The sequence below is a fragment of the Sciurus vulgaris genome (genome assembly GCF_902686455.1).
Source record: "Sciurus vulgaris genome assembly, chromosome: 4".
In the NCBI taxonomy this organism is placed as follows: Eukaryota; Metazoa; Chordata; class Mammalia; order Rodentia; family Sciuridae; genus Sciurus; species Sciurus vulgaris.
Window position 1 is genome coordinate 184,930,823 of NC_136464.1, and position 12,878 is coordinate 184,943,700.

Below are 12,878 nucleotides of genomic sequence, written 5' to 3' on the forward strand. Positions count from 1 at the left end.
CAGGTGCACATGAGGCGTGGGAGCCTGAGGGCAGACTGCAGGAATCAGGTGCAGGAATCAAGCGGGCCCTGTGTGCATCATCTGTGCCCAGGAAGCAGAGCCCTTGGCTGCCACCTGCCCCTGGGTCCTGTCAGGACAAGGCAGAAGAAGAGCCAGATATTTCTTCTCTACTCACCCATGACCTTGGCCTCCAAGAGAGGCTGCCCTGCACCTGGACCTCTGGAGCCACTGCAATGGTCATCTCATGGCTCTGGGCTCTGGATTCCAGATTCTTCCACATCCTTGATAGCCCCCTCAACTCTGCCTGTTCCTCTGTAAAGGGCCCTGGTTTTTAAGTAATTCTAGTAAACAACACAGTAGAATTCTGAACTCGAAGACTTAAACCCTTAAGTGACTTAAAATTGGTCTCACTTTGCTTATCTAAGAAATGGGTTTCATAACCCCCACCAGGATAGATAATGTTCCTAAAGCACTGGGCCTGTCCAGCCTGTGTGGCCTTCTCCCGGACAGCCCTGTCCACCTGCCCTTTTCTCTCCTCTGCACCTCCAAGCTGAATGTCTAACATAAGTGCTCTCCCTCCACCCCCTGCAGGTGACACTGGGGACTGTAAATGTGCAGAAAGTGATCAGTTCATCGGGGGTCTTCCAGGACTGCCAGGACCCAAAGGTTTCCCGGGTATCAATGGGGAACCAGGGAGGAAAGGGGACCAAGGAGACCCCGGACAGCACGGCATCCCTGGGTTCCCAGGGTTCAAGGTGAGAGAACAGGGCGCCCTGGTGACCAGCCTCCCGGGAAGCTGAGGAAAACCCGAGGCATGCCTGGCTCACTGACACACTTTAGACCAGCAACTCTCCACGCCCAGCGCGTGGCTGTGCCTTCCAAAAGCCATGCGCTCTAAGGTGAACCTCAGCAGCTTTTGCCAGTGGGACTGTGACCTGATGCAGCCACTGGAAGACAGTCTCACGCTTCCTCAAAAGCTAGACAGGGGTTACCACACACCCAGAAATTCACTCCTGGGAGAACCCAAAGAATCAAAACCCATGTCCTCAAAAATACATGCACACCAATGGGCAAAGAGACATTATTCATAAACATCAAAAAGTAGAAGCAACCCAAATGTCCCTCCTCTGTTGAACAAGCAAACCAAACGTGGCATCTCCATACAGTGGAATCGGATCCACTGTAAGACAGGACCAGAGTACTGATTTGTGCCTGGGCAACGCTGTGCTGAGCAAAATAAGCACGTTCCAGGATTCCACCCACGTGCAGTGTCCAGAGGAGTCACATCTGGAGTAGGAAAGAGTCCACTCCTTCTTGGGCTCAGGGAAGGGGGCTGGGAATGACTGCTTAATGAAGGTGGGATTTCTTTTTGGTATGATGAAAATGTGCTGAAGTTAGATGGTGACGGTTGTACAACCATGTGAAAATACGAGAAGGTCCCTGCGTTTCATGCTTTCTAACATAAAAGCACAAAATGGCATATGAATTATATCTTTAAAAGACCCACTATCATTTTGAATGAAAGCATTTACTTAACTGCACATTCTCTTCTCTAAATTTGTAGCATCTGATTTAGCATTTTATGAAGGGTTCTTTCACCCTGTACAAAGCAAGAGCTCCAAGGAAATCAAGAGCTAACTTTGTAGAAATAAATGAAATTCCCTGTCCATGAGTTCCCAGTACCTATCAGCCAAGTGGCCTTTATTCATGATTTATGAAAAGATTATCTGGCATAGATCTTTCTTCTGTGGCAGGTTTTACTAACCAAAGATTTCAAAGCAAATTTCAGATGTAACCAAAGAAATTATACTTTTTATTTTGTTAACTTAGAAAAGCAAGAGATTTATAAGTGAAAAGTCCATCATTTTATATATTCAGCAAGAGATTAAAGTTGCTTGGGGCCCTTGGCTGTGGACACAGGGGTCTGACTCCTGCCAAGAGGGAGAGTGGCCATACACGACTGCTAGAGCAGAGCATCTTGGCTAATTTTTTTTTTTTTTTTTTTTTTTTTGTATTAGGGATTGAAACCAGGGCTATATCTTTCTTATATGATTTCTTATTTTAAGACAGTGTCTCACTAAGTTGCTTAGAGCCTCACTGAGTTGCTGAGGCTGGCTTAAACTTGCAGTCCTCCTGCCTCAGCCTCCTTTGTCTCCAGGGTTACAGGTGTGCACCACTGCACCCAGCTGGAATGTCTTGACTCTTGATTGCTTTGTAGCGCTGGAGGTTTGCAGGTGAAATGAGACCCAAAGCACCTGATGTTGGGCCCTCAGTTTTCTCAGAAAACAAATAGGCAACTCCAACAAAAATAGTAGTTGCTATGTTTTACCTTAGTTAAAAAACAATGCCGGGCTGAGGTTGTGGTTCAGTGGTAGAATACTTGCCTAGCATGTGTGAGACACTGAGTTCAAATCTCAGCACCACATATAAATAGATACATAAAATAAAGGTCCACCAACAACTTAAAAACATTCTTAAAAAACAAAATAAAACCAATGCCATCTCCAACAAAGGGCTATTTACACAACAAAAGTTGCTCAAGTCGTCAGAAAAAGTGCAAGGAGGGAGACTTGCAGACTTCTGGGAAAACACTTAGGACCTTCAGGTTTTTTAAAAGGACTGAGTCTTTCTAGAAGCCAGGTGGATCCCATCTTGTGCTCCTGAGATGTCTAAGATTGCCAAGTGCCCAGCCTCCCGGCTGTCTACGCACAGTGTTCCAGCACCTGCGGGTGTGTTCCTTGTCTTGCGTTTGGTCTTTGCTCAGGCATCAGGCAGCCCCACTGCAATGGAGTGGCTGAAATGACTTCTTGTAATTATGGTGTGTTTCTCATATTTGTACTGATAGAGTCAGGCAGAGGGCTTGAGGTTTAGGAGTCAGCTGGTAAAAAAATCATTCCCCCCTTCCATTGACACAATATATTTATTGAGCACAGTCTGCATGGGATGCTGCCCCAATGCTGGGAGAATGTTGCCCTTTTCTGCTGAGAAGCAAGTAATCAATAAATCAAGTATCTGTGGAGTTTCCCAGGAGAAAGGAGCTCACAGTCTGGCCTAATAGTCCATTTCTTTAAACCAACACTCAGAGTTCCTAAATCCTCAGAAATAGCATCCACTAAGATATGCCCTCAAACCAACATATCACACATAGTAAAATAAATCCCCAGCCTGCTCACTTCTGCCCGTTGAGAGAGCCTCACTAGATCTTATGGTCCAAACTTGAGTATCCCTGTGACCAACTTCTCTCTAAGGCCTGTTTTTCCCTCAACCTAAGCCTCATTTTGCAAAAGAAACCATGGATTAAATACTATTGATCACTCTCAATAGTAAATGGGCATGAATTTTTAAGCATTGTGCTTGAAGGCTTGTAACCTGCCAGGATCCAAACCTGCAGGTAAGAGTTCAGCAGCCCCATGTTTTAGGCCAGTGCTCCTCAAAGGCACTGTGTCCAGGAATTCCTGGGTTCCTCTCAAAGAAGCAGATTACCCTCTGGCTGCCTAGGTGGGGGCCTGTGTCAGTGTCTCTCACCAGCTGCCAGGACACGCCAAGCACACTGGTCTGGGGATAGCACCCTGAGGAGCGAGACTCTAGGTCTTCACCATCCAACTACCTGGGGCCTTCCATGACATTTTAATTAAAATTTCAAAATATTTAAATTCAGTTCCTCAGTCCCACTGTCCTCCATGCCAGGGATTGCTGGGCACTGTGGCTAGTGGTCACTTACCAGGCAGCCCAAATACAGAGCATTTCTGTCACTGCAGGGGTTCTCTGGGCAGTGCTGGGCTCCGTGACAGGCGATTGTTCATGGGTCGTGTGAGCCTCGCAGAAGTCTCCCCTCGGGTGTCCCGAGCAGCCCAAAGGAAGAAACGTGTGTCCCTTTGTCTCCACAGGGAGTCCCTGGCATAGCTGGTATTCCTGGACCCAAGGGAATTAAAGGGGATTCCAGAACAATAACCACCAAAGGTCAGTTCCTTGTGGCTGGGCAGCTCTTGGGCCACTTGGCTTTCCAGGGGGTACATCAGTAGATTCACTTGCAAATTCCTGCCCAGGTGAGAGAGGACAACCAGGTGTCCCAGGTGTGCACGGGATGAAAGGCGACGACGGTGTCCCAGGGCGTGACGGCCTCGATGGCTTCCCCGGCTTGCCAGGCCCTCCTGTGAGTAGCAGCAGTGGTGGACACTGGGGCTGCTCGTCCTGACATTCGTGATCTCCAGACAGCTGAGAAGCAAATAGCGTTGGCATCGGCGCTAGGTGGACCCAGCGCGTCAGCCGCACAATTCATTTTAATGAGCAGAAATCCATCTTTTAGGAGAAGGCAGGAGATAGCGGGTTAGGTTGGCAGCCGGGCCCAGTGAACGTTTAAACATCCCAGAGTCAATCGACATTTCTCTTGGCTCAACAGAATGAGAAAAGGAATAGGATGTTCTAAAGTGAGTGGTGGACAGCTGCTTTTGCAGAACAAATAGTGAAATAGACAATTTGGGGTTTGTGACAAACACTGAAAGAGGAAGAGTCTGACCCTTGGAGACGGGTCTCTTTTCCTGGGGCAGCAGGGAGGCGGGCCTGGCTTCACCCCCACTTTCCCCACTCTGGGTACCCTCCTCCCGTGATTCTGCACGGTCCTTTCCGCCTCTCGTTCTTTTCTAGATTCCATTCTCCCGTGGCTGTCAAGCCTGTGCCTCCTTCAGTTCTTGCTCTTGGTGTCCTGGGGCTCCTCTAACAGCCCCTCTGACTGGGCCGCACCCTCCGCGGAGGAGGTTGACTCTGGAGCTGGGGCATGACTGAGAGCAAGGTGTTGCAGGTGGCTCCCTCTCAGGCCAGGAGAGGAGACTGAAGGGGCGTCTGGCCTTCCTTGGCTGGTAGACTGCACCTTCTCCTCTTGCCTGTGTGTGTTGGTCCCTGTGTCCAGAGGTCCCCTGGTCCTCCTTCTAAGCCCTGGTCTTCCCTGGACCCTCTGTGATGACCTGTTCCCAAGTGGGGTCCAGACTCAACATCTCTTGGGGAATGCAGATGATTCCCCCCTGCTGGCCGGCACCTGACTCCAGGCAACCCATCGGCCTGGTCTGCGGCCCAGGCCTGCTCTGTCCTCAGCATGCGGGGGTCTACTGTGCCTGTTACGTTTCAGTGCAGTTGCCCTGGGCCAGGTGGCGTGAGTGGCCCTGCGACCCACTGTCCTGGCAAGTCCTGTCCGGAAGACAACAGGAGTGAGATGGGAGGCATAGCTGGGCTGGTGGGGGAGCCGGTGCTTGTGGGGGGTGTACGGACGTATCACAGTGGCAGTGGCCTTCTCCGGTGTCAGTGGCTCCTGGAACTGTGTTCTCCAGGGGACACGGCCCTGACCATGAGGGTCCAGCCTGCTCCAAGGGACCAAGGACCCAGTGACAGCCCCAGGAGCAGCTCTCCCCTGCTCTGTTCCCAGGCCGCTGAGACCGGCACTCAGACCCCAGCAGCTGGTTCCCTTGGGCGGGCGGCCTGTTGGTCAGTGCTCATGTGCCTCCCTGCTTTCTGGCACCGCTAAGCTAAGGTCGTGACCATCTGCAGGTGGAAAGCCACTGTGGCCTGAGGCCCATCTGCTGTCTGAGGGTGGGGATGCCCGCGGTCTGCAGGAGCGGACGTCATTAACACTGGCACTGGTTTGCTTGAGGGGGGGCAACAGCAAGCAAGGCCCAGGCCTGCCACGCACCTCGTGCCTCTAACACGGCCGAGGAAATAATTTCAAGGACGGCAGTGTGATCTTGTCACCTGGGCTCCATCATTAGAAGGTCCCCTTCTGCACTGTGGCTTGGTGGGGAGGCCGGGACAGATTCCCCCAGCCGTTTGGCCAGCTCCTACACTGTGTGGCCAGACTAGCACCATCCCTTCCAGCTACCCAGAGCACCACCCCCACCCCAGTGCCCCCACCCCAGTGTCTCTACCTGACCTGTGTTGTCGCGTAGGACACCCCGCTTGGGAGGGTCCCATCCTGTGATCTAACTGTCTTCTTCCAATCTTGTGATTTCCCCTTATTTCTGACTTTCTCTCATCCAATTCAGCTTCCTTCCTTTAATGACACGCTGTCCCTGTGAACAGTAGATGGCACAGATGCCAGCCATAACAATGCCAATGCCCTGCTCCCGCGCCTCCCGGGCCCCACCTGTCCGGTCAGAGCTCCTGCTGGTCAAAGTCCATGTGTTGCCGGAGATGGCAGCTGGGGAGCAGAGGACAGTGGTGGACTAGGTGTGTCATGAGCTGTCTCTGTCCTGCTGCTCGCGTCATGCAGCCTGACACTGATCTGGTGACTTGGTAGGGCCGTGACAGTAGGTCCTATTCATCCTTGTGGCCTTTCTGTCTGTACCCATGGCACGGAATTCCATGGAAATGGAAGGCAACCTGGGAAGCAGCAGCTGTCTCTGATGCTGTGCTTGCTTTCTCACAGGGGGATGGCATCAGAGGCCCTCCAGGGGATGCAGGTTACCCAGGCGTACCTGGAACCAAGGGCATTCCAGGAGAACTGGGCCCCCCAGGACTGGGCTTACCAGGACAGAAGGGCGAGCGTGGATTCCCTGGAGATGCTGGGCTCCCTGGACCTCCAGGCTTCCCCGGTCCTCCAGGCCCCCCAGGAACCCCAGGACAGCCAGGTACTGGGGGATTCCCTTTGCTTTCTGAGTGACAAGATGCCAGTGAGTGCTCCCATGCCCCCTGCACCAACATGTGCACCCCAGGAGTCAGGCAGGGACGTCACACTGACAAGTCTGCTTCTGGCTCGTGGGAGGGGCACCATGGGCTCTTTCCCACCCACCACCTGCTCTTCTCAGTTGGCAGTTGAGCCCCCCTTCTTGAGCACACAAGTTCAGAACTGGGCCTTCTGATTCTGGGTCCACACCTCAACCTCCCCAACAGGGCACACACACGCTCACACATGCGCACACCCATGCTAAGTCAGCACCTTTCAGTGGTTCCAAGAGTGCTTGACCTTCTCCTCGTGTCTTGCAGATTGTGACACAGATGTCAAAAGGCCCCCTGGCGGTGACAGACAGGAGGTCGTCCAGCCAGGTACAGTAACGAGGAGAGGTGGCTCTAGATGGCTGTAAGACTTTTGGCTGATGTGACATGTGACTGACTGGTGAGGGCTTGCTGAGCTCCTGCAGCGTGAGGGGCGGGAAGGTTGTGTGTGCAAAGCGGGCCAGTCTGCTTCAGCTTAGAAGGAAAGACGGGTACTGTAAGGCTGTCCCCAAGGTGTACCCAGAAGTGGAGAGTGCACCACGTCCACTTGGTGTGGAAGAGTTCCACAAAGATTCTCACACTTGGGATTCACACCGTGCACCTCTGCATGGCTGTAATGGATGCCTCTGAATCGCAGGCTTGTCCCGGGTGGAGAGTGAGGCCGGATTCCTCCAGCCTCACTACGGGTGAATGCTGGAGAGCACAAGGGCTGGCAGGCAGGAAGCTCGAGGGGTGGCCCCTCCAAGGTCTGGGGACAGGGAATCACTGCAACTGGGACATGGACACTAAAGGGAAGCTGGGGAGAGAGGTCAAAGACATGTGGAGTGCCAGGCGGGTCAGGGTCAACAACCAGGTGAAGAAGGGGCATTGCAGCTGGAGGCCCAAGCATCTGATGGGGCAGTTCTCAAGTGCAGGTCTGACCCCCAAGGCCGGGGCTGGAGAGGCCGTGCCAGCCTGCGAGTGCCCTGCACAAAGGTAGAGCAAGGCCGGGAGGCCCCTGCTCAGGGTGGTGCACAGCAGCAATGGCAACCCCAGCAGGTCTCAGAACAGGCCAGTCACCTGAAGGGAAGTTCCAGACCTCAGAGACACAGGCAGGCACCCAGGTCCTCCTGAAGCTCCAGGCTGCTTCTTTCAGCATCCTGCGCTAGCCGCTGTGTCCCATCCTATAGTGTGTGTGGAGAGGGGGGCAGGGAGTGGCAAGGCCACAGGGAGTGGCGCCTCATTCAGTAGCTGGGAACTGCCGCTGCAATAGCCGAGGGAGATGGCGTGATCTGGGTGGGGACCTGGCCAGACTCACAGACCAACAGCGGAAGTGCAGGAAGCACGGCAGGCAGGCCCGGAGCACCCTGCACTCACTAGACCACAGAAGCAGGTGCAGAGAGAGCTCAGAGGACAAAGTCCTGTCTCATGGAGGTACCCTGGTCAAGCAGAGTGAGCCCCACGCTGGTGCTGATGGACCGGAAGACTGGGGAGGAGCCAAGGAGTCAAGGCCATCAACTGGATTATGACTCCATAGGAATGGAGGCCAGGGGGGCTTGGACAGTGAGGGATTCATGATCTGGGGGTGTCTCAGAGCCCCAGGTCTTCAATATATAGTGATTCTGAGCTGTGCCAAGATCTAAGATGTGTCCACGCTGATAGCGGTGGCACAAAGGTTGGAGACCATGACATTTCCCAGGCACCTAAGGGCAGTGTAGCTATAGCCCTGTGCCTGGTGGAGAAGCTGCTGGCTGCCCCTCCCAGAACATTCTGGATATAAAGCCATGGTCTGGGGTGAAAGGACCCCCTCTTGGTTTCCGCAGCACTAGCAGAGCAGTTTACAAATGCTGAACATGAGGACAAGACATGGACTGAGCTTCTCATAGGAAATCCTCTCCCACCAGAAAGGGCCAGCTGTTCTGAGGTGGCTGCAAACAGGGGTGCCACCAAGAGGCCAAGGCAGAGGAGGCTAATGCCCTGTGCACACGTTGGCCACTCAGGCAGGACACGTGGGAGCCTGGCCTGCATTCTTAGCAGATGGACCAATGAGGTCCCAACAATGACTGGCCTGCAACAAAGGGCACCCAAGAAAACGCCTGCTGAAAGGTCACCTCTCAGGGCAGCGCCAGCTACGGCACCCGTAGCCCTGGCCAGGCTGTGCTCTGCTCAGAGCAGCTGCTTGCTGGGGTTGATTTTGGAACTGTTCAGAGTCACAGGGAGAAGCCCAAGGGTTGCTTCCAAAGTCACAGCTGCCTCCATCTGCTGGTAGACATTTGCAGCAGAGAGGCTTCTGCAGGGTGGCCCAGGGCCACGTGGGCCTGGTTTGGGCTGAGGATGGTGCTGTGCAAAGGACACATCTAGCACCACAGTGCTCGTTCCTGTTAGGCCAGACTGACTAACCTGCATCCTACATTACTACTCTGGTATCATTACACCATGAAATCGAGCTTCTATTTACATCAGAACCAAGATTAATTAAATCACTAAATTACTTACAAAAAAACAGCCCATTCATTTGGCTGCTTTTGACTCTAACAGTATCCAAGACCACAAGACCTGACATTAAAATGCGTCATCTCCTCCCTCCTCTCTCCCCAGGTTGTGTCGGAGGCCTCAAAGGATCTCCTGGCCGGCCAGGCCCCCCAGGTCCCCCAGGTAAGCTATTGCAGGAAGCTGGAGAACACACTGGTCTCCCATCTTCTGCCTTCTCTCCCCATCTTGGTCCCCTCTACCCCTCATGCCTCCCTCCCGGGACATGGCGGGTTCCACCATTCTGAGACTACCACTAGCTGTGGGCGCTTCCCCAGGAAGCCAGCTCCTGTTCATGCTGTGAGAAATGTGTGTGGTGATGGTCACTCAGCAAACCCCAGGCTGAAAGAGAAACTCCTGCCACAGGGAATTCAGCCTCTGCTGTGGCCTGGGTGGGCACCAGGGAGAGTCCTGTGTAAGCTCCAAGTTGCAGGTTGGGGATTGACGTACCCAGACCTCAACATTACCCAGCTTCAGAATGACCCCAATAGGTCAGGTGCCAAACAGGTCACATCCATTACCCTCATGGATCTGACAGGGTTTATTTGGGTATTTAGGTACCAAAGGCCTCAGAGGGATACCAGGCTTCTCAGGAACTGATGGAGCACCAGGGCTCAAGGGCTTTCCCGGAGATCCAGGTCGGGAAGGGTTTCCAGGACCCCCAGGTAAGTCAGCCCTTGATTTTGGAAAGAGCTTCATATGTATGATCTGGGCACTCCAGCTCCGGGCAGGTGACGTTATGGGTAGGAAGATTGTTCCATACAGGAATAGAAGCCCTGAAGTGGACAGGGGTCTGGGGCAGACTGGAGGGAAGGGATGAGTGAGGAACGCTCTATTCAGTTTCTGAAACACATCTTACTAGGGAAGCAGAGTGTCAGTGCTGATGGCGCCGGGTCTTCCGCTCCCTGGCGTGCCCCTCGCGTGACTGCATTCCTCACCTGCGTGCCACCTAGAAGGTTTATTTCAAAACATGGGGGTCCATGAACCACAGAGATGCATGTCAGGGAGCAGCTGGTTCTTAGGGCCTCGTCCGCTTTGGTTGAATTGTTGGGCTGGGGCCCAATGATGGAAGGAAGCAGAAGAGATTTAATGGATGGATGTTGTGAGAAGTGCAGACTCCAGGACAGGCAAGAGGGCAAGGCCTGGAGCCCCAGGGACACCCCCACAGGCCGCCTGCCAGCCTGGCAGCACTGCATCAGAATGGGTGATGCTAGCCTGTGACTGAGGACCCGTTTCCTTCTAGGGTTCATGGGACCCCGAGGATCCAAAGGTGCTGTGGGCCTCCCTGGCCCTGATGGACTCCCAGGCCCCGTTGGCCTGCCCGGACCAGCCGGACCCCCTGGGGACAGGGGACTTCCAGGAGAAGTCTTGGGGGCCCAGCCCGGGCCCCGGGGAGATGCTGGACTACCTGGACACCCAGGGCTGAAAGGTCTTCCAGGAGAGAGAGGCCCCCCAGGATTCAGAGGTGAGTCAGGTGACAGGGTGGGTCACAGTGGAGGGACCCTGTCCCAGCTATGCTGTGGCTGCCAAGCTGGGTCTGAACTCCTTCCTGGGGGATTTGGTGAGAAGCACCCGCGCTGTGTGCTCCTGGTCTTGCTTTGTCTTCTCCACTCAGTCCCAGCATGCCTGTAGAGGGTCCATGTCAATGGCGTAGCTGCTGCGGCCCCCAAGACCGCACAGTGGTATGAAGAAAAGACCCGTCTCTCTGTGCTTAGGCATTAGTGTGGAGGAGGATAGGAATAATCTGGAATGCAATTTAGTTAGTTGGTGGGTGTAAAAATGGAAACAGACTTTTAAATGTCTTAATGAGGTTCACAGTGTTACCAGTGTGTGGGGAGCAGAGGAGAAAGACACCACTATCTGTCGCATGGACAGGGCAGCAGGTGGCCCCGAGAACCCGTGTGTGTGAAGCTGGCCCTGAGAGCCCCGAGCCTCCAGCTTTCACCACAGTCTGCAAATAGCAAGGCTTCACATCACGAGAACCCACGCTGGTGGATGGTTGAAATCCACCACCCAGTGTTCCAAGTCAAAACCGCCTGTGTGGAGTGACCATTTATGCGTGGGCAGCATTGTGACAGGCTGGAAGTACAGGAAGCAGTATCCGTGTTGGGTTCTGCAGCTGCCCGGCTGGGCATCCTTCACGGGACTTTCAGGCAGGGTGTAGCTCCCAGAGCTCAGGAGCGTGGTGTGGCTACATGGTTTGGGAGGAGCCTGTCGGTGTCCTAGCAAAACCCGAAGTGGTAGGATACAGGGTAGGTGGGTTTTGATTTCAGCACGTGACCATCTCCTACAGCTGTTGACGCCGACTAGGAGAATTCCAGCTCAGGGCCCGGGTGCACCTCGACATGGCTGGAGTGCACACGCGCCATCTTGTACAGCTGACCCAGGCTTATATCATGCACGCATAGGTACCACTCCTGTGCTCACACACATGCCACACACACGTTCACGTGCACACATGCTCATGAACACATGCCCACACATGCATGTGTCTGCACACACAGCCCTGAACCCAGCAGTGTAGGTCACTGGATAAAATGACCTAGCCGTGGAGATTCTGCTGGGCCACCAGGGCCTCCCTCTCCAGCCTACTCCTCTGTCAATCACAAAGCATAGTGTGCATGTCCGTGTCTCTGTGGAGACGGGACAAGGCTGCATGCCACAGCCTTGCTGCTGGTGTTTGAGACCCTGTGCTCATCAAGGCAAGTGGGGCCCACTCTTCCATCTCCATCATCCTCCCTCCCTCTGCTCTGCTGTCCAACTGTAAGAGTTGACCTTTTTGATAAGGACACTTCTGGTAAATCCTTTAGAACTTGACCATCTGCTGCAGGTGTCAAGCATTAAAAAAAAACAAAATGTGGCAGCAGGCAAGCGTTCAATGCCCTCTGAGACTCTCTCTTGATTCGCACACCCTGTGACCAGCTCAGAGTCCTGCCCTGGGCAGCTGTCACACTTGGAAGAGCTCCAATCCGGTGCAGGGAAGTCCTGCATCAGAACCCATCAGTTCCACGGTGCTGGGCCAGGGGCCAGGCCTGCTTCCACTGGCTGGCCACAGGGGTCAGTCACGATGACAGTGCGTGCTGTGCTTCCAAGCAGAACTTCCGAAGTATTTGCACAGGCGCATGGGGCAGATGTCACTGAGCTGGGGGCACTGATGTGCAGGAGTCGTTCCTTGACACCAGGTGTCCCACAAAGGCCGGCCAGCCAGAACCGTCCAGCTTCAGAGAAATGATCACCACAAACAACTGAAAGGAAAGTGTCCCTCACCGACTACCAGGCCACCCCTGTGGTGGAGGTCACTCCAGACTCATGGGTCCCTCACCCCTCCCCTCCACCCCAGGAGGGAAGCGCCCCATAAACCTTGGGACAGTCCTGCAACGCATGGCCTCTGCATCGCTGACTTGCTCAGGCCTCAGGTCACCCACGGTCACTGCGTCCTGGACATTAACCTGTGCTCTGAGCCATTCTCGTGGGTGAACAGAACTCCCGTCCCCTGGCACTGCCAGCAGTACTGTGGGGGCAGGGGAGTGAGCACCCTGGGGCTCCAACACAGGCTTTCCCACTCCCCTGCGGTTCCACCTCCTGCTATTCACACCATCAGGCAACTGTGGGGGCAGGAGGCTGACTTCAGGTCCTGGGTTGATAGACTGACCTGTTCCATCTATGACTGC

General features: G+C 54.1%; 1 protein-coding gene across 1 annotated transcript in view; it reads left to right on the forward strand.

Moving 5' to 3' along the window:
• COL4A2 (collagen type IV alpha 2 chain) overlaps window positions 1-12,878 on the forward strand; it is a 152,412-nt gene that overhangs the window by 119,262 nt on the left and 20,272 nt on the right. The window contains exons 22-29 of the mRNA XM_079138043.1: window positions 592-755; window positions 3,888-3,960; window positions 4,047-4,153; window positions 6,413-6,614; window positions 6,970-7,029; window positions 9,277-9,333; window positions 9,765-9,872; window positions 10,451-10,672. Coding sequence (XP_078994169.1) covers window positions 592-755; window positions 3,888-3,960; window positions 4,047-4,153; window positions 6,413-6,614; window positions 6,970-7,029; window positions 9,277-9,333; window positions 9,765-9,872; window positions 10,451-10,672 — 993 coding nt within the window. The remainder of the gene's footprint in view (window positions 1-591; window positions 756-3,887; window positions 3,961-4,046; window positions 4,154-6,412; window positions 6,615-6,969; window positions 7,030-9,276; window positions 9,334-9,764; window positions 9,873-10,450; window positions 10,673-12,878) is intronic.